Here is a 26,263-nt window from a genome sequence, read left to right as displayed (position 1 = left end):
TGCCTCATTTATAAAATATACAAAAGGGAAGTAGCTAAAAATTTGAAAAAAAAAAAAAAAAAAAAGCCAAGTAGCTATTTTAACGTTGTAACGGCGCATTGCACATATTTGTGTGCACACAAACGGAAATGTTGGTATGGACTGAGGGGGAAGGGATCTGATATCTGTGTAAACAAAAAAGAAAGAGAAGAAAAAAAGGGAGGTATTTATCCTCATGTTGAAAAATAGTATAGGTATTTTTCTTTATGTCACCTTGTAAGTGTCCAACTTGGTGTGCAAAAAGGCTTTGCATATGTTCACGCATACATCAACATAAATGTATGAACATGCATATATTTTGACAAACAAATATGAACATGCATATATTGACAAGCAAATATCAACGTGCACATATTAACGTACATACATTAACGTACATACATTAACGTACATATATTAACGTGCACATATGTACCTCCCCATCTCCCAATATCCCCGCATCCACAATGTGATTATGCTGCTTGTTCTTTAGATCAAAGAGTTTGTCAAGAGGAACTGTTCCTGAGGAAACTTTTTCTTCTTATGTTCCTCTAAAAATACAGAGTGGATGAAAAAAAAAAAAAAAAAAAAAAAAAAGCGAACTGAAAATTGGAAAGAAGTAGTGAGGAAATCGAAAAGAGAAAAGAAAAAATGGAACATGTCCTATAAAACACAAACACAAAAAAAAAAAAAAGTTTAGAACTAATGCAATGGATTACAATACTATATATCTCTACTATTAGTGTTTTGCATGGACAATATACACTTGACTATGCCTATGCCTTGGTATAATAAAAATTAAGTATTTTCTCATGAAAAACTCATTAAATTGGTGGGGGAAGGGAGGTATAATCTGATAAATTGAATTTTTGAAATTTCTCAACAACAGGAGATGTGTACATTATTTGAAAAACTGAAATTTTTCATCTTTTGTTTCATCTTTGGCCCCTTTATTCGTTTTCTGCTTTTTTTTTTTTTTTTTTTTTTTTTTTTTAAATATATATATATTTAATTTTTTTTTTTTTTTTAATTTTTTGTGTTTTTTCTCCTGTTTCCACATTCAGAGATAAAAAGATTACACTTTTTTCTTATTTTTTTTATTTGTTAAAGTATAATATAACGAGCATATTTCATTGTTCTCAGTATATATCCACTGTGTTGATTATATTGTGGCCATGTACAATTAGCACACTCCCCTCTAATTTTACGCTTTCTCTATTTATTTATACATTATTTTACTTATTGATGCATTTATTCATTCATTTATTTATTTATTCCTTCATTGATTGATTGATTTATTATTACTTTATTTCATTCTATTATTTTATTTTCCCTTAATAATTTTCACATAAGTTTAATATTAACTCGAAGACATTCCCTGTTTTATGCCACAATACAGTTCACCCCATTTGTTGAGTTTTCACATATCTGCACATATCATCTCCCAACACATGTTTACATTTGTACGTATGTTGTTCATTCTCTCTCACACATGAACCCTTCACACCAGCCGAGGGTTAACTCTGGAAGTGAAAAAAAAAGGTTGTATGTGTGGGTGGGGAGGGGAAAAATATATGAACACACTAAGACAATATAAGCTATATCGGAAAATTAAACTTAGTAAATTAGATCCCACATCCTTATCCAAAAAAAAAAAAAAAAAAAAAAAAAAAAAAAAAAAAAAACTGTACAACAATCAAGTAATGCATCAAGCAAAGAAAGAGGAAGAGAACAAACCATGCACTCCTAAGCTCGATTTTCCAGATAGTGCATCAGATGATCATGTCAGCATCGACAAAGAAAATGTCTGGGACACTGATATAAACATAATAGATGATGAGATCAATGTAATAAGCGATAATGGAAGGGACCAAGAGGGAAGTAAATCACACAATGGCAACATTTCAGGTTTGATATGAGAAACATAAACCCAAGTACATGCAACAAAAAAAAAAAAAAAAAAAACACACATACACAAACATAAACACTAGCGTAAACACAACCTGCTTGTGAATGAATTCACACCTTTTTTGATCTTGATATATTTTACATTTCACCTGTTTGCAAACTTTGCAGACGATATACACATGAACGGTAAAAGAAAGGAGGAACAGGACAAAGAAATAGACTACAAACATAATTTAGAAAATTCTCTAGGGGGAATTGAAAATTTCTCATTCAAGAATAATCACACTAATCGAAAAGAAAGTTTTCAGAAACTTTACAAAAATGTGGAATACTACAATGAAGACATTAATATAATAGGAAAGGAGGAAGAAATTGGTATTCAAAATAAGATACCATTATTAAATGGTATTGGAGAAACACATGACAATGAGGAGGTCAATTTTGTTTATGGAAAAATGGATTATGAATCTATCGATAAGTGTAGTCCCCAGGATAGTGAACAATTTTTGACAATGTCAGGAAGAGAAATAAGTAAAGACAATTTGTTTTTAAATATTCCAGATGGGAATCCAAATGGACAGAATATTATGGAGAAGAAATATTCTTCTCATGAAGCATATCAGAAATGTACAGAGGAAAGTGAAGACAAAAATATTAACCAGAAAAACGACCCAAATTTATGTGAAAAAAATGCAATTCACCTGAACAGTGCAGGTAATGAGAATTTAGTGAAAAACATAAAACAGGATAGTAGTAAAGCTGATTTATCATATTATCTACCTGTTCATGTTGTCGAACAGAAGAATAAAAGTAGGGAAGATACCCTACCACGTGAAGAAAATCTTTACACAGGAATGCCAAAAGATAGCAATGATGAAAAGATGGAGAAAGAAGTAGCAATGTATCATGGGGAAGCGCCAGAAGGAAAATCAGCAACATCAGAAGAAAAGTGGAAAAGTGAGCTAAAAATGGAAAAAAATGAAGAGGAAAAGACTATTATTATACAGCTAAGGAATCAATGCGAGGATTTAAAAAACAAACTTGATTTGTATGGACAGAGGAACAAAGAACATATAATCTGTCAAGATAGATTGAAAAGTCAAAATGAACAACTTGAAAAAAAACTGAAGACATACGAAAGAACCTTCAATGAAATGAAAGAGGAGAATATAAAGAACAAAGAAAATTATGAACAAGCTAAAGCGCAATATAAACAAATTAGTAATAAATGCTATGAGTATGAGACAAAATTTGAAAAGTTAAACCAAGTATTGGAAGAGAAAGACAATTTTATGAAACAAAAAGAAGAAGAAATGAAAGAATACGTGGAAAGGATAGAAAAAGATGTAGTGGAAAAAAAAATGATCATACAAGATTTGGAAAAGAAAATCGAACAATACAAAAAAGAAATAGATGAATTTGAATTTAATTTTATACACAAGGAAAATAATATACGAAATGTTATGGAACAAGAAAAGAGAAATGAGGAATTGATGTTTAAAATGCAAATTGAAAGTTTAGAAAATAAAATTGTTCACTTGCAACAAGAATTAAATGATAAAGAAAGAGAAAAAACACAGCTTATAAATATAAATAAAGAACTAAATGAAGAATGCACATATTTAAAAATGAAAGAAGAAGAAAATGAACAAAATATACACATGCTAAAATCGAATTTACAAATGAATGAAAAAGAAAGTTCTATAAAGTATGAAAAAATACAAGAACAAAGTAACAGAATTGATAATTTATTAACTGAAAATAATAAGAATTGTAAAATGATCGAATTATTGAAAAATGAAAAAGGAAAAATGGAAAATGAAAATGATATTTTAAAAAAAGATTTATTATATCTACAGGAAAAGTTAAAAAGCATTGAAAAATACAGCTATGATATATATGAAATGAAAAATTATTTAGAAAATACCCTTGAAAAAAATAAAAATTTAATAGAACAATTAGAATCTGAAAAAAATCAAAAAGAAGAATTGAAAAATAAAATAAAGCTTTTCTTAACAGAAATTAATAACTCAGCTATTTGTTTAAAACTGTACAAAATGAAATGTTCATTTTTTATTAACATTATGCGGAATTATGACAAAAAAGTAGATACACTTGAAAAGAAGTTAAGGAATCATGAATATGTGAAAGGACAACAAATGGGGTTGGAAATATACCAAAATTTGTCTGAAAACATTAAAATAGCAGGAAAAAAAACGTGCTCATATATTTCTACACATATTAACGACGGATTACAACAACAAGAGTTGAGGAACAGTGATAATTGTGATCACGGAGAAAAGAAAACTGGTCAAATTCTTACAAGAGATCATGTAGACCTCATAAAACAATCTCTCCTCCTGAAGGAAGAACTAGAAAATGAAAAAAAAAAGAGGGAAGAAACCACGCATAAAGTACAAAATCTTTTAAACACATTAAAAGACAAAAATTTACTAATAAACGAAAAGAATTATAAGTTAAACAAATATAAATTGATTAATAAGAATTTGCAGGATTCTATTGTGGGTTATCAAAATAGCATTAAAGCGTTGAAGGAAAATATACATAATTTAGAAAAACAGATTGAATTAAAAGAAGTTAAAAATATAGTAGTACCTCCAAAGCTAACTCTTCATTTCTCCAAGTTAGCATCATTTGAAAATAATTTAAAGAATGAGCTAAAAGGATTTATTGGAAATTCTTCTACTTTTTTAGAAAGTACATTTAAATATATAAATGAAAATACACTTAAAAGGAATCTCCAAAATAAAGCTTTCTTTTCATCATCAATGGAAAAGAAGAATACTGATGTGGATAAAGGAAGCAATTTAAAGAATGATTTTTTAAGTAGTGATCCTATGGCACATGCAACTACATATACCGATTCTACTACATCTCCTCAGACGTCTTCATCTAATAACAATAACATTGGTAGTAACAGTAATGGGGAGAGTAGCCTTGTGGATGTCACGGGATTTGCCAAGAATTTTATTTACATGAATATGAACCGAATACCTAATTTTATCAGTGATCAGAAGTGTAAAAATGAAATGGGGATAAAAAATAATTCTGAACAGTCAGGCGATTCTGAGGCACTAAACGAGGAAATTGTTGAGGCACAAAAACAGGAAATTATTGAGGCACAAAAACGGGAAATTATTGAGGCACAAAAACAGGAAATTATTGAGGCACAAAAACAGCAAATTACTGAGACACGAAAACAGGATATAATCTTCCCATCTTTGAGCAGAGATCCAACTATTGAAGTAAAGCACTTTGAACATTTGAAAGAGGAAACAAAGACTGAAAATAACAACAGATACATGGACCTTTTCATGGGTAAAAAAAATCTGAACAAGGCAGGCAGCAAAAGTGATATTTTGAATGTACAGCAGGTTTCTCAATTTTATGTAAACACAGAAAATAGAATTAAGGATTTATTTGATATGAGTAAAAAAAAAGAAGCTAATAAAATAAAAGAAAAAGACCAAAATTTGAAAAATGTTAATTCAGGTGAAAATGCCTTTGTTCCCATGCACATATTCAGTAACAAACCACACGAAGAATCATCAACTATGCATGAACATAGTAAGAAACTTATATATCAAGAGAATACAGGCATAAGTAACTGTCACAGCTTCAGTTTAAATCCAATTAATGATATAATAATAAATAAAAATAGTATAGGCCATACAAAAATGAAGGGTTTTGATGACACGTTAAATTATAGCGAATTAATACAAGCGGTACCCTCATCTGTGAAAACTTCAAAGGTACATGATTTTATTGCTTACAAGACGGAGATGTCAAATATTTTGTGTTCTGATAACCTGCCACCATATGGTAACACAAAAGACGAGGAAAAAGAAATTGTGAAAGATCAGAAAAAGTCTCAGCCCAGTTCATCCGACGAAGACGCGCAAGTAAACGATGACGTATGGAATGAAAAAATCGACCTGGAAAGTTTTGAAGTGGAAGAAATGTAAAAAAAAAAAAAAATAACGTAAAATCATAAAATAAGGATAATAATATAGTAAAAAAAAAAAAAATAAAATAATAATAATAATAATAACAGATTAAAAATGAGTAAAAAAAAAAATAATAATGCACTAAAAATAAGAAAGGAAACACAAGGTAAATGTCCAAACAGTAGTGGGGGTACAGGGACAAAACGCTGATAATAAAGTGTAAAACACGAGTCTTGTAATTTTCTTCTAAGAGTATATATTTTTACATAACACGAAGCTTGTATGCATATTCCATATGACTACCCATGGTCTGCATGCTGTCTGAGAGAAAAGAGAAGAGAACAACAATTGATGTCTACACAAGAAAAATACAGTGTGTCCCATTTTTGTGCATTTTTTTTTTGTAATAGTTTTAAAAATTTAATTAATTTTGCTTTATTTGAGTTCATTTATTTTGTATCATATCATGCCATGTAATTTTGATTTGTTTTGTTCTTTTGCCTTATTGGCTTTTTCCTTTTTCCTTTTTTTTTTTTTTTGTTTTATTTTAATGCACACAAAAATTGTATTCACTTTTAAAAAGTCTTTTCTTTCTTTTCTTAGTGAATTATAGTTATTTACGCTTAAAAAAACAGTATATCTTAATGTGAAATGTGTATAAAAAAAAGAGAAAGGCAAAATAGGGATAAGTGAAATAAAGAAAAATAGTCTTAAATGGAGTAAAATAAAGTAATACAGATTTGCCATTTCCTTTTCTAATTTTTAAAAACGATAAAATTGGTGTTCCAAAAGAAAATATTGAGCTAAAAAAAAAAAAAAAAAAAAAAACTTTAATATTATGAACAGGACAAAAGGATAAAATTCTGAACAAGTCAGGTAATTTTTCAAATTGTTAATATCGAGTCAAAATGTAAAGCTTTATAATTATGTAGAATCTTATGAATGTAAAGAAAAAAAAAAAAAAAAAAATTGGACAAGGATTTTATAATAATCTATTTGTACATAAACAAAAACGTATGTCAGTAAAATGGGCTATTTTGCATTGTTAGTACTCCTATAGATGGGCGAAAAAAATAAATATATAACGAGTTATGCACATATATGGGTACATACATGTATATGTAACACTTGTAAGGTGTTCAATAAAAAAAATTTTTTTAAAATTTGTGGTGGAAATTTCTGTCAGTCTTTTTTTTTTTTTTTTTTTTTTTTTTTGCTTCGCTTTGTTTTTTATCGGAGGGGAGACCCTTTTTCTATAACACCTCTTTGCTCTTTTTTCTAATTTTTGTATTGAAGGGAAAGGAACAATTTCATCATTTTCGTTATACGGGTGCATTTTTTTTTTTTTTTTTTCATTCAAAAATGAGCAAATTGTGTAAAAGTGGTAGAAAAAGGCGACAAAGAATAAAAACTTGGACCAAATTTGTTCTGATAACTTTAGTTCCTATCTAAGGAATAGTTCATCTGTTTCGAATCTTTGGGCATTCCATGTGGAATAAAGAAGAAAAAGACTAGCTAGCTACAATTTGAAATGAACCGTGTCTATGGATTCCTCGTGGGTTCATGTCATTGGGGTATGTTTGAGTACAATTGTTTCGATCATAGAATCAGTTGGAAATACACTTATCAAGAAAAGTCACATCATTTATTCAAAATATGAAAAACTTATAGAACAGGAGGCTGGACATGATAGGGAGCAATCGGTAGGAAGACATGACACACATGGCAGAGAAACTGAAAGGAGTAAAACAGGTGGGGGAAAAAGAAAAATCAAAAAAAACAAAAAAAACGAAACCAAAAGAGAGAGAGAAATTGGAAGCGAGAGAAAAAATAAAAAACGTAAGATAAAAAAAAGATACTCTTTTTTAAACATTTCGATTCGGAGTCTACAAATTAGTGAACACATATGTTACAGAAAGGGAAACGCAAAAAAATGCAATCACGGAGAGAAAAAATGGATTCAAGGGTTTCACAGAGGTAGGATATACAAGGGAGATATTAATTGTTCATGTACTGATGATATGGAAAATTCTTACGAGGAATGTAGCAGTGGTGGAGAAATGGGAGCACGAGGGGTCGATGTGGATAATAACTTTATGGAAAAACCATTAACCTCAAATTTCAGAAATTCAGACATTAGCAATTTGGAATCGACTTTCTGCTCTCTTCCATGTAATGAACAAGGACAAGTAAAAAAAATAACTCATGATGAAGCTGCTTATATAAGACAAGCAAATGTCACAGGGCAAGAATTCAAAGAAATAAAAAAAAATAAAGAGAAATATCATATTAACAGCATGAAAAATAATTATGACACATATTCTGAATGCAAAAAAGAAATGTTGGATATTACCTCCCCAGTTAGTTCTTACTCGTGTGAGGGAAAAAAATCAGCTAAAGGTTGCAATTTGATCGCAAGAGAAATAAATAAAAAATCAAAACGAAAAGAGAAATTTTTGTGCTCCTTGAAAAGGTCGCCTCGTCCTGTTGCCTTAAAGTTGGAAAAGAGAGCTAGCTATTTTTACCTATATGGAAAAAGAATAAGAAAATGGAACCACGTGTATAACCCATCGAGCAATAGAAAAAGTTGTAGGAAAAACAAAAACTTGTTGCATGTTTTAAATGGCAAGGACAGTTATAAGGAGAAAGGTTCTGTGTGTCGAATTTCTTCTTCTCATGATTTCAGATCACATTTACCTATCCATTTTACAGAGAATATTTCAAATAAACTGTGTAAGCGTAAGGTGGAGGAAGTATGTACACAGTCTCATAAGAATAAGAAGAATATGTTATATTTCCGTTATGGGAAGAAAAAAAAAAATAAGAACATAATGAATATTATTCATAAAAAAAATCTTAAAATGTTAAAAAGTGACAGCATAAATGGTGATTTATCAAATGTTTATAAAATGTATTATTCCTCTTTTCCATCGGATAGGTTAACTGATAGACTATATAGTTTCAGCACGGGTTCTATGCACCATGAGGATATGTATAATACAACATCTTTTGGAAAAAATAAAAATAAAGGATTAAAAAGGATATTTTTGGGAAAGGTAAAATATAGTGACGAGGAAGAAATTACGCGATGTTCTACTTTCAAAATAGAACAAGGAAATGAACATGATAATTGTCCAACTCTCATCACTTCAAATTCTTGTTACAATAGTGAATATCCCACCTTGGATATCAAAAAACAAAGTTACTTTTACTTTTATCTTGGGATAATTCTTACAAGTTTTTTGGCACCTGCTTTGAACATATTCAGCAATATATGTCTTCCAACATCAATGGTTGGTTTTGTCAGTATCAGACTCATATGTTCCTTACTGTTGGAAAAGTTTGTTTTAAAAGAAAATCAACCATTTTATTTATATGTAGGAATTCCTTTTTCTACTGCGGGTCTAACAATTGTCACCATATTTTCCTCCAGTAGCAATAACTTTAAAGACTTAGATTCCGTTTTCAATTTGTTTTTAAAAACTGAATCCATTGTTTTACTGACCTGCGAGATGTTATTTTCGTATTTGATTGTGCTTCTTTCATTGAGGCATTTGAGGAAAAACGGTGCTGCCATAGGCAGTAGTGATAGATCTGTTGGACTCTCTGACGACAAATTGGGTATAAGAGAACAGCACATAGACAGAAAAAAGAATCGAAAGCAGAGGAGCAATGCTTCTTCTTTTTTTTTTTTTTTCTTCTTTTTCTTTTCCCCTGTGTTTTCAGGAACCATGGGATCGATGGCAACAATTTTTTCCAAAGCGACATTTATTGGACTCGTGTCTGTTCTCCTAAACGACAAATTGACATTGCGTGATTTTTTTCTTAATTACAAAGTAGTAGTGCTCATTGTACTGACAATTGTGTGTTCAATTACAGAAATTTTATACACTCCCTATTTGTTAAAACACTACAAGTTAACTCATATAGTGTCGTTAAAAAGTTTCGGAAACATATCTTTTAATGCACTCAACGGGATGATCATTTTCGACGTAATGCACACGATGTACAAGTTTTTCTCTTCTCTTCTTTTTTTTTTTTTATCTTTACATATGAATTTCAATTTCTGTGCTTGTAATATAGCGCCACCAATTAGATCCATAATTACATCTCTTCCCCCTCTCGACCTTTCTTTTTTTCTCCCGCAGGAAAGACCTTCCTGTATGTATTTTTGGGCATTCGGTTTCCTCCTTATTCTCATAGGGATCATATTATTATCTTACAAAAATGTTATACCAAAAACTGTAAACTTTTTCAAGTATCGATGTCGAAAAAGAGTTGTGATTCTTCATACGTCTGAGTAGAATCATCACGAGAAAGCGTGGCAGGGTGGGGGCTGCAACCCACATTTTCCTTTTTTTTTTTTTTTTTTTTTTTTTTTATCCGCTATGCAATGAGGTGAATTTTTTTTTTTTTTTTTTTTAAACTAAATTTTTGTAATATCATCAAGTAGAAGTGTTAACACTCATACATACAGATACATAGAGACACACGTTTGTGTGAAGAATTTTATCATATTTGCTTATGCTTATTCATGGTGATTCTTTTGTAGAATTATTTATTTCATCATGGAAATGTGTGCATGTTTTTTTTTTTTTTTTTTTTTTTTTTGGTGGGGGTAAGTGGGAATGGTCGGTAGAACATACGCGCGAATTAATGATGTCACACGGGATCACATGCTGATAATTGCAAGCAGGTGTCTTGCACGAAAGATCTACACAGATAGGTCGATAGCTAGATAGGCATGTGGATAGATAGCTAGATATATGTATGGATGAGACGTGACATCACTTGGGGTGAACCGAAATGGACGGATGATTTTTTAACAAAAACCGATAATCATACATTGCAGCCTCTTCAGCATAAGCAACTCCTATTCGTTTGTCCCTTTGTATGATTATTGTATCCCTGTTCCATTTCATATGGTCAAAATAGTTCAATAAGTGCAACTTATATTCACTGTAAATGCATCGTATGATGTTTTCTTTTTCTTTCTTTTTTGAAATTAATGTTTCGTAAAAATTTATGACCTCATTTATGGTTGGACATAAGCTAATAAAAAATCTATTTTTTTGTAAATCGTTTATATTGCAAGAAAAGTAATGATATGGATTTATCTTTTCATTTTCAATTCCTGAATATTCCATTTCACCTGATTTTTTCATCACATTATTGCGATTATTTTTAATTTTTTTTTTTTTTTTTATTTCACCATCATCGCTTGGATAATTGCTACCTGTTTCGGTACCAGTATCCTCCTCATGTGGGAAGTTGAATTCCCTTATGTTGGATTCATCCAGATGTAGTTCTCCCTTTGTCAAACTGGGCCCTGTTTCTGTATTAGAATGGAAATGTGGATTTACGTAGAAATTTGCCTTATCGTCTTCTCGGGTGATTCCTAAACATTTGGTTACACACCCTGGGCCACTACATACTTTTTCTAATTTTTTTTTATTTATCGTTTTAAATTTTTCTTTTAATTTGTCAATCGCATTTTGCTTTTTCTCTTCATTCATGAAATTATTCCTGTGTTGCATATTTTTTCCCCTTCTCCTCGTGCGTACATGTGCACCTTGGACAGTGTCATCCCGGATAGTGTCAGCACCGATAGTGTTAGCACCTTCGATTGTGCTAGTATCTGCCTTTTCCTCCTCTTGCGCACGGTCTGCCCGGGTGATACATGCACCCTTGCGAAGAGAAACACTTTTTTTCAGAAGGGACGAATGGGGACTTGTTTCATATCTGTTAAATAAGAAATGCTCGATGTTGTAAATCGGTTCAAGCGCTCTTACTAGAATAGCATCTGGAATATTTTCGTAGTTGGTAACTATGTTCAGGCAGTTGTGTATCCCATAGCACAAGTAAACATAACTAATTCCACCCTTTTGAAACATGGTTTTATTTCTATTTGTTTTTTTATTATTATATGCATGTGATGCTTTGTCTTTAATCCCATTGTAGGCTTCTAATTCTGTTATTCTGGATCCATATAGTATTTTTTTTTTTTTATCGTATACCCATAGAATATGTCCAATTAGAGATTCTGTTATAGTTAGCACATTTTCTTGAAGGTAAAAACTTTCATTTAAAATGGTGACGTTGTTATTGTCAAAAAAATATTTTATTAAAAGATACACATAAGATATATTTACTAAGAAGTTACTATCTTTCTTTTTTTCTTCTTTATCGATTCTGCTTTTTTTTTGGGGGAAAGAGGGTGGGTTCTTCTCCATTACCTTTTCGTTATTTTCTTCTTTTCCACTAGGATTGAAAATTTTTTCATCCTTTCTTTGTAACACTTCATGTGGAGAAGTGACAATAAGAGACACATTTTTTCTTTTTCTTCCTTTTCCTTCATTTTGCATTATATTACTTTTGATGTTTCTACTTTTATGCACATTAATAAAAGTTTTTTTTTTTTTTTTTTTTTTTTCATGCCTTTGCAATGCTTTATATATGCTAATGGGCACAGGAAGGTTATATACTTTTTTTTTTTTTATTTTATTTTGCTTATTTTATTTTGCCATATTCAAAGGGGGAGAAATAGGGAAAAAAAAAAAAAAAATGACAAAGCGATGGAGCAACAAAATGAGATAGAATCTCTCCAAAAAAAAAAAAAATAAATAAATAAAACAATTGAGAAGAATGAACAATTGAAAAAAAAACGAATAAACATAGAAGAGGAATGAATGAACAAAAAAGAGGAAAGAAAGGCAAAAAGGCCTTACCCAATTATATTTTCTTAAAAAAGTAAAATTGACATTCGAGCATTTTCATAAATGAGGTTGAAGTAAGGGACACACAATCTCAGAATAAGAATCATAATAAAATACATGCCCTACCAAATACAAACACAACATTATGTGCACGTAAAAAATAAAAGCGTTTGTAATATAGAACGAATACTGTTAATATTATTACACCCCACAAAAAAAACTGTCTCCTTTTTTTTGTAAAAAATTTTAAAAGCCCTTTTATTTATTTTTTATTTTTTTTAAAAAAAAACTTGTTCACAAGTAGAACTACAGTTTCGTGGAATTAGAACAAATTGGGAGATTTACTCATTTTCAAGAGTAAAAAAAAAAAAAAAAAAAAAAAAAAGAAAAAAAAGGGACTTTATTTTGTTTTATTTTTGAGTTGTAGTGACAATTTGATATCAAAAAAGTTTTTTGATAAGAATAATATGAAGGAGATGGAGGGGAGGGGGTGTAAAAACAAAATAAAAAGAATAATTTACGTAGGAAATAGTAACGCACATTTGGAAACATTGATTCAGGGCCAACACAAAATGCTCTCACCTCATGTACATAATTAATTAGCAAAAACGAAGCACTCAACTTGCAAAGATACACACACATACAGACAGACAAAGGTGTAACACATGCATATAGACGAACGGGCACAAAAAATGGAGGAGGAACAAATGCACAAGAGCGATAAAAAAGAAAATGAAATTCATCAAGGAAGAGAAAATTGTATAAACAAGAAAAGGCTCTATATTATACACGAAATGCCGTATGCAGATTTTTACAACTTTGATTATGAACAAATTGACACATTTAATGAATCAAAGGATTTGCACTACATCAATGGTGATACGTCATCGTGTGATGACATTGATGATGTTAACAATAATGATGAAACAGACACCCTGACTAGAGATAGTTACTACGATGTAGGAAATCAGGGGAAGAAGGACGACGTCGAAGAGAGTTATGAGAAGTGTGGATGTAATACTTTTGGAAAAAATATAAATAACGAATCTAGTGAAGAAAGTCTGTCAGATAAAATGGGGAGTGTTAGAATTCATCCAAAGAAGGGAAAAAGAATAAAAAGAAAAAACGAATTTTTAAAGCAATGTGAATTTAACAGAGATGGGAACTGCTATTACACTATTTCGAGTAGCAACTATTTGCGTTTATTTGCAACGGATTTGTTACTATTAGATTTTTTAGATAATCATAAAGAGGAGAGAATAAACTTAAATATATTGTATGATCAATATGAAAATATGAACAATGAAGAAAAAGGAAAAAGAAACAGTAGCTGGATCAGTATACAATATAGCGAACATATTTATGACTGTAAATTTTATCCATTTTTTGAATGGAACAACAGGAATACATGCTTTTTTGCAGTGTGTGCAAAAAATAAGCCGGTGTGTTTACACAGTGCATATGATGGGTCTATTTTAATGTCGTTTAAAACATTAAACGATTGTTATGAATTATGTAACTGTTATTCGTTATGTTTCCATCCTGAGAGGAATTGGTTATTATGTGGTACGAACGCGAAATCAATTAAAGTTTTTGATTTTTGTAAACCGAGTGAAATTTTAGAAAATCGAATTTTAAGTACAAGAAAAGGGAAGGGACAAAAGGGAATTATATCAACCATGGAATATAAAAAAAAAGGATATGGAGAAAATTCTATATATGCAGTTGGGGATTATAATGATTGTTTATATCTCTATGCAGATAATTGTGATCATAAAAATGATTACATTTTAAAATTTCAAAATAAAAAAAAAAATTCCAATGGAATAACATGTATTAAATGGTTTGATGAATTTTCCCTATTAAGTGGTAGCAGAAATGGATCACATATTTACCTTTTTGATATGAGAAATAGCACAGATTATGTACAAAAATTTGAAAGACTTGCCTTAACAAATCAGAAATATTTATTTGACATATATCAGAATTTTCTCGTAAGTGGTGATACATTTGGTTATCTAAATGTATACAACATTGATGATAACCAATTAATCCATAAACAGTTAATCAATAAGTACTCTCCAATCATATCGGTTAATGCCCATCTAACGTATCCTTTACTTTTAACTGGATCTGGAACTAGACGATTTTACGAAAATAGCAATAGCCAAATTGATATAATGACAAATCTATTTAGTAATAGAAAAAACTTTTCGGAGGAAAAGTTATATCAGAATTTAGACAATGGTGTATTTCCTTCTCTTTTTCCTTCTGTATCACAGTATATTAATAGCACCTGTATTATTTTCTGCGATTTTTTCTGATTGAAGGTGTGATATAGGGTCTTTTCTGTTCTCATTTTGGCTAGCCAAATTTTTTTTTTTTTTTTTTTTTTTTTCAATTCGTGAAAAATCCGTTGGCTAGCCAATTTTTTTTTTTTTTTTTTTTTTTATTCAGCTTATGACAAATTCTTTGGTTAGCCCCATATTTTTTTTATATATTTATTTGCTTCTAATTTTTTGAAAGTGATTTTTTCCGGAAAATATGGTTGATCTCCTATTTGTGGAAACTCCTACAAAGGCAGTGATCATATTATCTGTCTATTTACATTTCGTGTGAGGTTCATTTACATGTGTGATATGTATGATACGTGCAAGGTGGTGATGATCCACGATCCACGCTTTTTTACAAGTGTCCTTTCCTGTAAAGGATCCTTTTTTCTCTGGGAGATTACATACCCATGCATGGGTGCTCGTCTAGATCTGTGTGCGTGCATATGTATAAATACAAATACATAAGTATAAATACATAAGTACAAATATATAAGTATAAATACATAAGTATAAATACATAAGTATAAATACATAATTACAAATACATAATTACAAATACATAATTACAAATACATAATTACAAATACATAATTACAAATACATAAATTCATGAGCCCTGTGATGACCCCCTTTGGAAAGGGTTTGATGCACCAGTGTTCCCCTTTGTTGTCGCATTTGATTTTTTGCACATTTTTTGTATTAGTCTGTGCACAATACCCTTTGTCACTTTACATACACCGTTGCTTTTGTTGTATCATGGAGGCTCCGCCTGTTTCTGAGAAATTCTGAAAAAGAGACATTTTTGAAAAAAATCTTTAATTTTACAGGCAAAGTGCTTCTTTTTTTTATTTTTCACTGCATTGATGGGTAGTGGAGCCAATTAAAAACATGTAGATAAAAACACGCATGTCACGCATTTAAAAGAGGAAATAGCCTTTGGTGACACCCTTGTGATTACTTCAAGGCAATGGAAAAAAATATTCTACCATATTCTGTAGGTGCACTAGATGAAAAATAGAAGAAAAACATTAGGAACGTTGCATAACGACGAGAAAGTCACTTTTATAAAAAATGGAGAATGATGGTTAAAGGTCCTAAATTTTTTTTTTCTTTCTTTCATTCGTTCGTTTGTTCTTTCTTTCTTTTTTTTTTTTTTTTTTTTTTTTGTATAAAGTATCTATTTTATGTATCAACTGACAAACTTGTAGAACTAGGGTAATAAAAAATCATTTGCTAGTCACTCCCTACAATTTTGACGAATCCATGAATGTACTATTCGCAAACATTTTCTTCTAAATCAGAAAAGAGAAATATACATTATATTATAAACAGCCTTTTACCTTTTAGGGTTATGAAAAAGCACAATGACACATTCTTATATTTAGGCAGATCACATGCGCGTTCCATCACATCTCTTAGTTTAGGGCTAGAAAGATAGGTGAAAAAAAAAAAAAAAAAAAATTTTGTGAGAAATGATTTACCTTAGTATTTATGAATGTAACGTTAGGCCCTAATAGAACTTCAAACTCCACGTGAATTTTTTTTTTTTTTCTTTACACGACTCTTTAACGAACCATTTGATGGTTCACTGCTTTACAGCTAACATTTAGAAATGGGCAAAAAAAGTGTGGACAAAGATATGATTTCAAAGATGTATTCAAAGGGTCATTCCTATGTAACCAATACCTTAGATTCGAATGATCGAAATGTTTTTCTCTTTCATGTCATTTAACAGTATGCACACAAAACAAGTTCGAGGACTCCCTAATAATATTACTCTTCTACTTTTATATTTGTAGATTCAGCAAAAAAATATAACACATCACAACAGTGTAATTAAAAAAAAAAAAAAAAAAAAGAGAGAAAAAGAGGGGGGAAAATAAATGAAGCTATCAGTATTTTTTCGCACTGCACACCTGTCAGTGCTTATGTACTTGCTCATGTATGTGTGCATATCCATGTCTGTATCGATGAGAGAACATAATGGCATGTCTCTGCACGCACCGACAATTGCTGAGAGGAGAAGGGAATTGCAACATGGAAGAAAAAAGGCTTATATAATAAGTTTGAAAAATCAGAGCATAGAGAATAATGGAATGAAACAGATGAAGCATTGTGAAAAAATAAAATTATGTAAGGAGTATAATTTTACAGATATTAATAAAAATAAAAAAGTTATTAATGTAGCTATTTTTGGTAGTACTGGTAGTATAGGGATAAACACCCTAAACATTATAAGGGAATGTAATAAGACAGAAAAACGTTTTAATGTTGAAGCCTTGTATGTTAATAAAAATGTTCACAAATTGTATGAACAGGTACAGGAGTTTTTACCAAGATATGTATGCATACATGATGAAACTAAATATGAAGAAATAAAAATGTTATTGCAGAATGTAAGAAATTACAATCCAATAATACTAATGGGTAATGAAGGGATGAAAGAAATATGTAAAAATAGCACAATAGATAAAATTGTCATTGGGATCGATTCCTTCCAGGGATTATATTCAACTATATATGCAATAAAAAATAATAAAATAATTGCACTAGCCAATAAAGAATCAATTGTATCCGCTGGATTTTTTTTGAAAAAATTATTAACAGTTCATAAGAATTCTACTATCATTCCAGTGGATTCAGAACATAGTGCCATATTTCAATGCTTAGATAATAATAAAGTGTTAAAAACAAAGTGTTTGCAGGATGGATTTTGCAAAGTAAATGAGATAAATAAAATTTTCTTATGTTCTTCTGGTGGTCCTTTTCAAAATTTTTCTCTTGATTGTCTAAAAAATGTAACATCACAAGATGCTTTAAAACACCCAAAATGGAAAATGGGACAAAAAATAACAATCGATTCAGCAACCATGATGAATAAAGGATTAGAAGTCATTGAAGCTCATTTCTTATTCGATGTGAATTATGAGAATATTGAAATCGTTGTACATAAAGAATGTATAATACATTCATGTGTTGAATTTGTAGATAAATCTGTTATAAGTCAAATGTATTATCCGGATATGAAAATACCAATCCTTTATGCACTAACCTGGCCTAATAGAATAAAAACAGATTTACCATCATTAAATCTTGCTAATGTATCTCCTCTTACTTTTCACAAACCTTCGTTGGATCATTTCCCATGCATCAAATTAGCATATACTGCAGGGAAAAAAGGGAATTTCTATCCCACTGTTTTAAATGCTGCTAATGAAGTAGCCAATAATTTTTTTTTAAAAAACATGATTGGTTATTTTGACATTTCCACGATCATATCAAGTGTTCTCGAATCTTTCAATCCTCAGAAAGTTGAGGAAAACTGCGAGGATTTAATGAAACAAATTTTGGATATACACAACTGGTCTAGAAGTAAGGCCATCGATGTGTATTCCAAGATGGGGAAGTAAGCATGATATGTGGGGTTGGGGTATGTATGCGGTGTAACTTCACACGATATTAAGTGTGGTATAACCTGATATATCTGCTGTGGATTCAAACAGAAGAAAATGGGCTGAATGGACTATTTTTCCTTCTTCCCACTTCCTCATAAATATAACCTATTTTTTTTTTTTTTTTTTTTTTTTTTGTACTCCATTTTATCACACTTCTAAAACAACCCGTATATGCGTATGCGGTTCGCGTATAATGTCTGTTTTTCCCTTTGCTCTAATATTAATTTTTTTTGTATATCCACCCATATTGGCTTGAAGGGTGTGAAAAACTGGTTTGATATTATTTTTTCCATATTTATTAATAGCATTAAATAGACAAGACTTGATACACTTGTATATATTTACTGTGTATTTGTTTGTACCATAGTAGTACAAAAATGCAAATGCCTTAATTATGGGCATATATCTAATTTTCCATAATATTTTCCTGGTTTTGATAAATGACATTTTGATATATTTTGCTGTTGCTGATACTAGTCTTTTTTTAACATATATTACTGGATTGATTCTATTTGTTTTAACTCTTTTTTTATAATTTTCCACATTATTTTTTTTTATATTTCTGTACATGTTAAATAGTTCGTTATATTTATTATTTAATAAAACCTTTTCGTAGTTACTTCGAACATTTTCAATGTGTTTTTCTTTCCATTTTTCTTTCACCCGTTCTCCTGAGTACCACTGTTTCAGTTGAAGGCAATCGTTCTCGAAAAGGTCTACACTCTCCATGTGGTCGTTATAAGTCTGCCCATTATCACTGCTATCATTGCTGTCACTGTGATCGTTGCACGTCTGGCCACTATCACTTCTATCACTGTGATCGTTGCACGTCTGGGCACTATCACCATGGTAATCACCACAACTTGTAGTTTCCCATATATCTGAATCACCATCTGGTTTATCTAACACAGTGGAATCACTTAATTTGTTATCTTCCCTCACTTCCACAACATTGCTAAGACGTAACATGTTTGAACATCTTTTTTCTTTTCCTACGTAGCAATTATCCATTTTTCTACTCACTTGTATTATTTCGTCCCCATGAGTACAACCGTTCTTATGAATGGTTTTATGAACCCAATGCCTTAACATCGTCAGGGGTGTGCTCCTTAATGTGAAACTTCTCACGAATAGCGTTTCATCACACATGATTAGAAGCATAAATGGAAACATTATTTTCCATAAGCATCCCATCCTTTGTATTCTCCATAGCATTTATTTTTGTCCATGTATCCAAAATGGTGAGAACTTAAAAACACGATCGGTCGGTCTGGGAGTAATGTCCAAAGTGGGACGAACGTTATTTGATAATATATAATCTCCAGAAGTGCAATACGATCTCTGGTACGTTTTTAATTCTACTTTATTTTTTTTATTTTTTTTTTTTCTGCCCAATCATCATATACTCACAAAAGTGGTCAACTTCTAACATGCTTATGTACCTTCCCATGTGTATTTTTGTATATATAGTTGAATGTGACAAAAATTGCTGCATTTCCATATTTATGAAAATCTTTTTAAATTGTGTGAATACTATATATATACAACATTGTGATTACACCGTTTTTTTTTTTTTTTTTTTTTCTTCACAGTTCATTTTCCATCGCTCATTTGGCTTTTTTTTCCTTTTCCCTATTTTAATGGGCCAATTCTTTGCAAAAAGCATTTTTAGAAAAGTATGTGCATTATGATGATGATGGTGGTGGTGATTACAATAGATGTGCCAATTTATTTGCGTGTTAGTAAGGACATACACTTTTTTAACAAACACCAGAAAAAAAAAAATTTTTTTTTCTTTAATTTTTCCAAAATTAGCAATATTAGAGCACTTTCGCCTGTACGTGCAAGTTTTTGCTTTTTTTTTTTTTTTTTTTTTTTTTTTCTGGTCTTACCACGTATTTATTTTTCTGACCACAGCTTGCTGAAGAGTAAACTCAATGTTGAACTGAACAATTTTTTTCAGTTTTAAGGAGATATATCGTGCTTAGCACAAAAAAAAGAGGCCATATGTTTCATCGTGTAGCTTCTGAAAAAATCAAATTTTATCACAAAAAGGTGAGAAGCGGTGTGGTAAAGTTGTGGAGCAAGGCAAAGAAACAGTAATAAATAAGTGAACAGATAAGTTAACAGATAAGTTAACAGATAAGTTAACAGATAAGTTAACAGATAAGTGATGAATCAATCAAATAAATAAATAAGGACACGGGTTCGAATAATATGAGAAACGCTGAGGAACATTATTGGCACGGTACAGCAAAGCAAAGCTACAGGTGTATAGATTAAAATAAACGCAAAATGGGGTACCAAATTGGGGAAAATCACTTGAAAAAAAAGAAAAACAAAAAAATTACAATTGCATAACACAATACAATGTAACACATGGGGAGATGTGGAAAAAGAGAAAAACTCGTAACCATTTCAGTATACGAATATATATATATATATTTATACATGTGTGAACACATTATGTGCATACATAAAGCGCTTATATTTGGTCCTTTTGGTGCTTCAGCGGATTTTTCTTCATTTGATTGAACATAATAAGTGGGAATCCTTGAGAACATTTGTATGTAACACATTTTGAAGTTTTCACATAGGGGAAAATCCGCAATGGTGGAATATTTTTTTTTCGCTTCATAGGCGTTGTTTTTTACTAAACAAAAAAAAAAAAAAAAAGATCAAACTGAATAGATGAATAGCTAACTAGATAAGCAACTTAACAACCAACTGAGCATCAACTGAGCATCAACTGAGCATCAACTGAGCAATCAATTGAGTAAATAAATAAAGTTAAACGTCCCCACCAGCACACACGCTTCTCCACTGCAACAGTAGCAGCAACAAGGAACTACATACATTGGGATACCCACATGAAGAACTGATGAAATATAAACAAAGGAGGGGAAAAAAAAAAAAAACAATATGCCACGCGCTGAACCAGGAACACCAAAATGGTTGGCTAATAAGATGAAGGCAAAAGGCCTTCAGAAACTAAAATGGTATTGTCAAATGTGTGAAAAACAATGCAGAGATGAAAATGGTTTTAAGTGCCATAGATTATCAGAAACACATCAAAGACAAATGCAAATATTTTGCCAAGATGCAAATAAATTTATGGATGAATATTCTTCCATGTTTGAAAAAGAATTTATGAGATTAATGAAAACAAAATATTGTCGAACACGTATATTAGCCAATACTGTGTATACCAACATGATTAGTGATAAGACACACATACATATGAATGCAACCGTTTGGGTTACTCTAACCGATTTTGTTTTGTATTTAGGAAAAACAGGAAAATGTAAAATTGAACAAACAGAAAGGGGATGGTATTTAGAATATATTGATAGAGAAAAAATAGAAAAAGAAAAAGCGTATGAAGAGAGAAAAAAAATAGAATATTCTTATGAAGAATTAAAAGAAAAAAAAATTAATGAAGCTATAGAAGAGGCTAAAAAAAAAGGGAAATTTATCCAATCGGAGTATACTGGATTGAACAAAAAACAGAACGAAAAAATTATTATTTCGTCTATTAAAATTGGAAAAAAGGATAATAATGTGCCCAAACCGGGAGTTAACATACTTTTAGAAAAGGCACTAAGAAAAGGCAACGCGGAAAAAAAGAAAACGTCAGACACTTCGTTAGACATGCAGAACATGGAAAAAAAAAACTTAATGAAAAATGAACTAACAAAAGATACGACAAAGAAAAGACCTGTGTCATCATTGGAATTACTAATTCTAGAAAATGAGGAAAAAAAAAGACAAAAAAATTGTACTTCCAATTTAAAAAAGGAGAAAATGAACCCCATGCAAGGTACAGAAATGAAACATGAAAAAGGTGAAAAAGGTGAAAAAGGTGAAAAAGGTGAAAAAGATGGAAAAGGTGAAAAAGATGGAAAAGGTGAAAAAGGTGAAAAAGGTGAAAAAGGTGAAAAAGGTGAAAAAGATGGAAAAGGTGAAAAAGATGGAAAAGGTGAAAAAGGTGAAAAAGGTGAAAAAAGTGAAAAAGGTGAAAAAAATGGAAAAGGTGAAAAAGGTGAAAAAGGTGAAAAAGGTGAAAAAGATGGAAAAGGTGAAAAAGGTGAAAAAGATGGAAAAGGTAAAAAACATGAAAATAGAAATACCCCATATAAGGACGACTCTTGGTTATGCGAAAACATAATAGTTAAAATAATTGATAGGAAACACAAGTATTATAACAGTAAGGGGGTCATCGTTTCAGTTTCAGCTAGCGAAATGAATAAATGTGAAATACAGCTGAACAACAGTGAGAAAAAAAAAAAAACTTTTGCCTATTCAAAGCAGCTACAAACAGTCATACCCAAAATTGGAAGAAACGTTTTAATTCTTCGTGGAGAATATAAAGGCCATCAAGGGGAAATAAAAAAGGTATATCCATATGTACACATTTGTACATTCCAACATTTTAGGTAACAAGATTTTATTTATATACACGACATTACATACGTATGTATTTCTCCCCATTTTGCAGATTTCATCCGATCAGGAATCTGCCGTGATTACCATTTTTGATAAATATTCAGGTACACCACAGAAAAAAAGGGGTTTTAACATTTAAAAGAAAAAAAAGAGCCAAAAAGAAATAAAAAAAAAAAAAATAATAAGTTTTTTCTTGTGCAATTGCTACAACGTGGCAAGAACAGCTTGCTCACTTTCGTGTTTTTGCCTGAACTGTTCAGCCAAATAATAAAAAAAAAAATAAAATGAAATGAAATAAAAGCCTATATACATAGAACGCGAAAAAAAAAAAAAGCACACGCATACGCACACAAAATGAGATATCCCCTTCTCTTTGCAATTATAGACAAGGTCATCATAGAGGAGCGCATGTCATTTGACAATGTAAGCAAGTTACAAGAAAGATAATTTTTTTTTTTTTTTTTTTTTTTTTTTGTGGACACAAATCCAAATTTGTTTCATACTTTCTGTAGATACCATATTTTGTTGGATCATAAAGTGTAATAATCGCATATATGTTAGTACCACCTCATTGCTACATTATATGTATCCATTTTAAATACCTCTTAAATTTACGCAATTTTTTGTTCCTTCCTTTGATCTCACTTTTATGTATTCGTCTGTTCAAACGAATGTTTTTAAACCGCTCAAAAAAGTTATAATATGATGTTATATTTTTTTTTTTTTTTTTTTTTTGATAATTAAGCTTTTGCATTTTGAGTAATTATAATTCCTTGTTAATTGTTCCATTGTAAAAGTGAAAATTCGTTCGTTGTGATTCACAATGGAAACTGTACCACGCAGCAATTACGTTGTTGTCAAGTTGTGTTATATGTTTGGGAAAATAAGTGAGCTATGCAAATTTGTTACATTCAAAAAAATAAAAGAAGAGAAAAGAAATTTATTCTCCACATCGGTGCAAAGCAAAAAGATGGCACTACAAAAAAAAAAAAAAAAAAATATACTGTGAGGATGATGGGGGGGAGGAATGGAAATTTTCACTTTAACGGAAAAAAATGAAAAGATGAAAAAAAAAAAAAAAAAAAATTCGGAATACAAAAAAAAATAGCAGTTCTTGAAAATGGAGGCAAATATACTTATTTAACTTATAACGTATGAAGGCACGAATTTTTTAATAATTTTGACAAATAAAAAAATTGTCCTACAATGGGGGTGGGGAGTGTGGGGGAGAGAATGTGTGTAATGGCTTAAAAAATAGACTGTGAATTTTTTTTTTTTTTTTTTTTTAAAGAAGAAAAAAAAAAAATATATGAAAGCCTTTTTTTTTCCCCCACGGTTTACTACTTGCGCAAATTGAGATTTGTGTTGTAACGAAAAAGCTTTGGCTTTTCTGATTTTTTGGATGATATATCTAATTTTTGTGAATTCATTAATGCAATGTCATTTGTTTTTTTTTTTTTGTTTTTATCCTTTACAGAAATGGAATATTGTTTATTTCTGAAAGCAGTGTTTTTCGAATCAAATTTTTGAGATTCGGTTGTTTTACTATTTTCCCATGAGCTGGAAGAGTGTGTTAGAGGGAAATTCTTTGAAATAATTTTTTTTTGTTGTTCAGGTGAATTGTTGCTAAGCCATAATATCAAAGAGTTATATATTTTTTTAGTATCTGTGAAATTAACCTTATGTGGAGGTTTAGTAAATGCTATTTGAGCACATGTCATTAAAACTTTTTGGAAATGTTTTGCTTGAATATACGGATTTCCTTTACTTTCATTTAAAAAAATTTTTTCTAATTCGCTTTTTGTTAATAAACTTTTTATAATTTTGTAATGTTTTGCAAAATTTAAAAACGATTCAATATCCATACCTTTGGTGGCACAGCTTGCTTCATCACCATCACTTTTTTTCATTTCTAATTCTGACTTTTGTTTCCTAGTTTCTTTTTCTTTATCTTTTATATAAAAGTGGAATATAGCTTCAAAGATGTTTTTATTTGCTTCTCCTTCTCCTCTTTCCTGGTTTACATTTTGTGCATCGATATCTACATTCAATGCATCTGGGTATTCTTTTTTTATATCTATGTCATTATTTGTTAGTTCTGATTCTCGTTTCTCTTGTGTTGCGTTAGTGACTTTATTTAACTCATGTGTCATTTGCGTGACGTTCAAAGTGGTAATGTAAGATTTATAGAGGGAATCCAGTTCTTCTGAATTTCTATGAATTTCTTTCTTTTTTTTATTTATTAATGTAGAATTAGTAGGGTGGTTATTTTTTTTCTCTCCGTTTGATTGCTTCGTTAGGGATTTCATAGTTTTATGCGATTTGTTTTTCGTGTCTATATTATTGTTACTCTTATTTTTTTTTTTATATATATCTTTCTTATGAGCAATAGTAACAATGTCACTATTTTCGTCCGATTTTCCACTAGTTAAAGAATTGAATCGATCAAAATTTTTAATTATTTCTTCTTTATCTTCCTCAGAAGTGCTGTGAAATGTTGGAGATCCATAACCTGGTTCAGAATTCTGCACATTTGTATTTTGTTGAAGACTTTTTTTTTTTTTTTTCAAATATTTTAATTTTAACTTATGAAATGTTATAATTTCTTTAATACATTTTCTCTCGTAAATTTCCACATTTTCTTCTTTTAGTAAATTTATATAATTTTTAATTCCATTTTCGATATATGACAGCAGGTTAAATGTTTTCTTATTTTTATTGTAGTTAACCGTTTCATCACTGTAACTCCCTTCTGTATTTTCCTCGTTCTCAGATGTGGGGCTAGATATGTCATGAATTGAGTTCGCAACGCATACTTTGCTTTCGTACGTTTCTAATAATGGGGGGAAGAGACAGCGGGGTAAGGGGAGAGAAAAAAAAAAAGAAGAAGAAAGTAGTAAAAAGGAAAAAGAAGTAAAAATGAAAAAGAAGTAAAAAGGAAAAAGAAGTAAATGAAAAAGAAGTAAAAATGAAAAAGAAGTAAAAATGAAAAAGAAGTAAAAATGAAAAAGAAGTAAAAATGAAAAAGAAGTAAAAAGGAAAAAGAAGTAAAAATGAAAAAGAAGTAAAAATGAAAAAGAAGTAAAAATGAAAAAGAAGTAAAAATAAAAAAAAAAAGTTGTGATAATTTTTTTTTTTTTTTTTTTTTTTGATTTTTTTGCTTCCATTGAAGGATGGCTTCCCATTTTTGGACTAGTCTAAACATGTAATCACACCCCGTGTGTACTTAAATACTGATGCAACTGCTTAATTGCGTAATTTTATTATTTATCTGTGTGTATTTTGTGCATCTTAATTCACCACTTAATATTTAACATACAGTGGTATTCCTTTCGTACCTTGATGTTTTAAGAGGTTCAAAGTGCAAATTTGGTGTAAGGAGCTTTCTTCTAATGTTTCCCTCCAATATGAGTTGTTCT

General features: G+C 30.3%; 8 protein-coding genes across 8 annotated transcripts; 5 read left to right on the top strand and 3 right to left on the bottom strand.

The window, feature by feature from the left end:
• Nucleotides 1–1,721: 1,721 nt before the first annotated feature.
• PGO_124140 (rhoptry protein) lies at nt 1,722–5,912 on the top strand (the record flags this gene model as incomplete). The annotated part of the gene is made up of 2 exons (XM_028689204.1): nt 1,722–1,926; nt 2,095–5,912. 2 exons carry the CDS (start codon nt 1,722–1,724, stop codon nt 5,910–5,912), a joined length of 4,023 nt encoding a protein of 1,340 aa, XP_028545005.1.
• A 1,526-nt stretch (nt 5,913–7,438) lies between these two features.
• Nucleotides 7,439–10,198, top strand: PGO_124130 (hypothetical protein, conserved; the record flags this gene model as incomplete). The annotated part of the gene is made up of 2 exons (XM_028689203.1): nt 7,439–9,886; nt 10,043–10,198. The coding sequence occupies 2 exons, from the start codon at nt 7,439–7,441 to the stop codon at nt 10,196–10,198; spliced, it is 2,604 nt and encodes an 867-aa protein (XP_028545004.1).
• A 483-nt stretch (nt 10,199–10,681) lies between these two features.
• Nucleotides 10,682–12,259, bottom strand: PGO_124120 (DNA-3-methyladenine glycosylase; the record flags this gene model as incomplete). The annotated part of the gene is made up of 1 exon (XM_028689202.1): nt 10,682–12,259. The coding sequence occupies one exon, from the start codon at nt 12,257–12,259 to the stop codon at nt 10,682–10,684; it is 1,578 nt and encodes a 525-aa protein (XP_028545003.1).
• A 1,043-nt stretch (nt 12,260–13,302) lies between these two features.
• On the top strand, nt 13,303–14,934 carry PGO_124110 (hypothetical protein, conserved; the record flags this gene model as incomplete). The annotated part of the gene is made up of 1 exon (XM_028689201.1): nt 13,303–14,934. The coding sequence occupies one exon, from the start codon at nt 13,303–13,305 to the stop codon at nt 14,932–14,934; it is 1,632 nt and encodes a 543-aa protein (XP_028545002.1).
• A 1,892-nt stretch (nt 14,935–16,826) lies between these two features.
• PGO_124100 (1-deoxy-D-xylulose 5-phosphate reductoisomerase) lies at nt 16,827–18,353 on the top strand (the record flags this gene model as incomplete). Its single annotated transcript, XM_028689200.1, has 1 exon — nt 16,827–18,353. The coding sequence occupies one exon, from the start codon at nt 16,827–16,829 to the stop codon at nt 18,351–18,353; it is 1,527 nt and encodes a 508-aa protein (XP_028545001.1).
• Nucleotides 18,354–18,545: 192 nt separating this feature from the next.
• Nucleotides 18,546–19,592, bottom strand: PGO_124090 (50S ribosomal protein L22, apicoplast; the record flags this gene model as incomplete). The annotated part of the gene is made up of 1 exon (XM_028689199.1): nt 18,546–19,592. One exon carries the CDS (start codon nt 19,590–19,592, stop codon nt 18,546–18,548), a length of 1,047 nt encoding a protein of 348 aa, XP_028545000.1.
• A 1,728-nt stretch (nt 19,593–21,320) lies between these two features.
• On the top strand, nt 21,321–23,291 carry PGO_124080 (DNA/RNA-binding protein KIN17; the record flags this gene model as incomplete). The annotated part of the gene is made up of 3 exons (XM_028689198.1): nt 21,321–22,793; nt 22,897–22,948; nt 23,230–23,291. The coding sequence occupies 3 exons, from the start codon at nt 21,321–21,323 to the stop codon at nt 23,289–23,291; spliced, it is 1,587 nt and encodes a 528-aa protein (XP_028544999.1).
• An 893-nt stretch (nt 23,292–24,184) lies between these two features.
• PGO_124070 (hypothetical protein) lies at nt 24,185–26,029 on the bottom strand (the record flags this gene model as incomplete). Its single annotated transcript, XM_028689197.1, has 1 exon — nt 24,185–26,029. The coding sequence occupies one exon, from the start codon at nt 26,027–26,029 to the stop codon at nt 24,185–24,187; it is 1,845 nt and encodes a 614-aa protein (XP_028544998.1).
• Between the last annotated feature and the right edge of the window lie 234 nt (nt 26,030–26,263).

This window comes from Plasmodium gonderi, assembly GCF_002157705.1.
Source record: "Plasmodium gonderi DNA, contig: Chr12, whole genome shotgun sequence".
Classification (NCBI taxonomy): domain Eukaryota; phylum Apicomplexa; class Aconoidasida; order Haemosporida; family Plasmodiidae; genus Plasmodium; species Plasmodium gonderi.
Note: the sequence above shows the minus strand (reverse complement) of the source record. Positions and strands in the feature narration are given on the sequence as shown.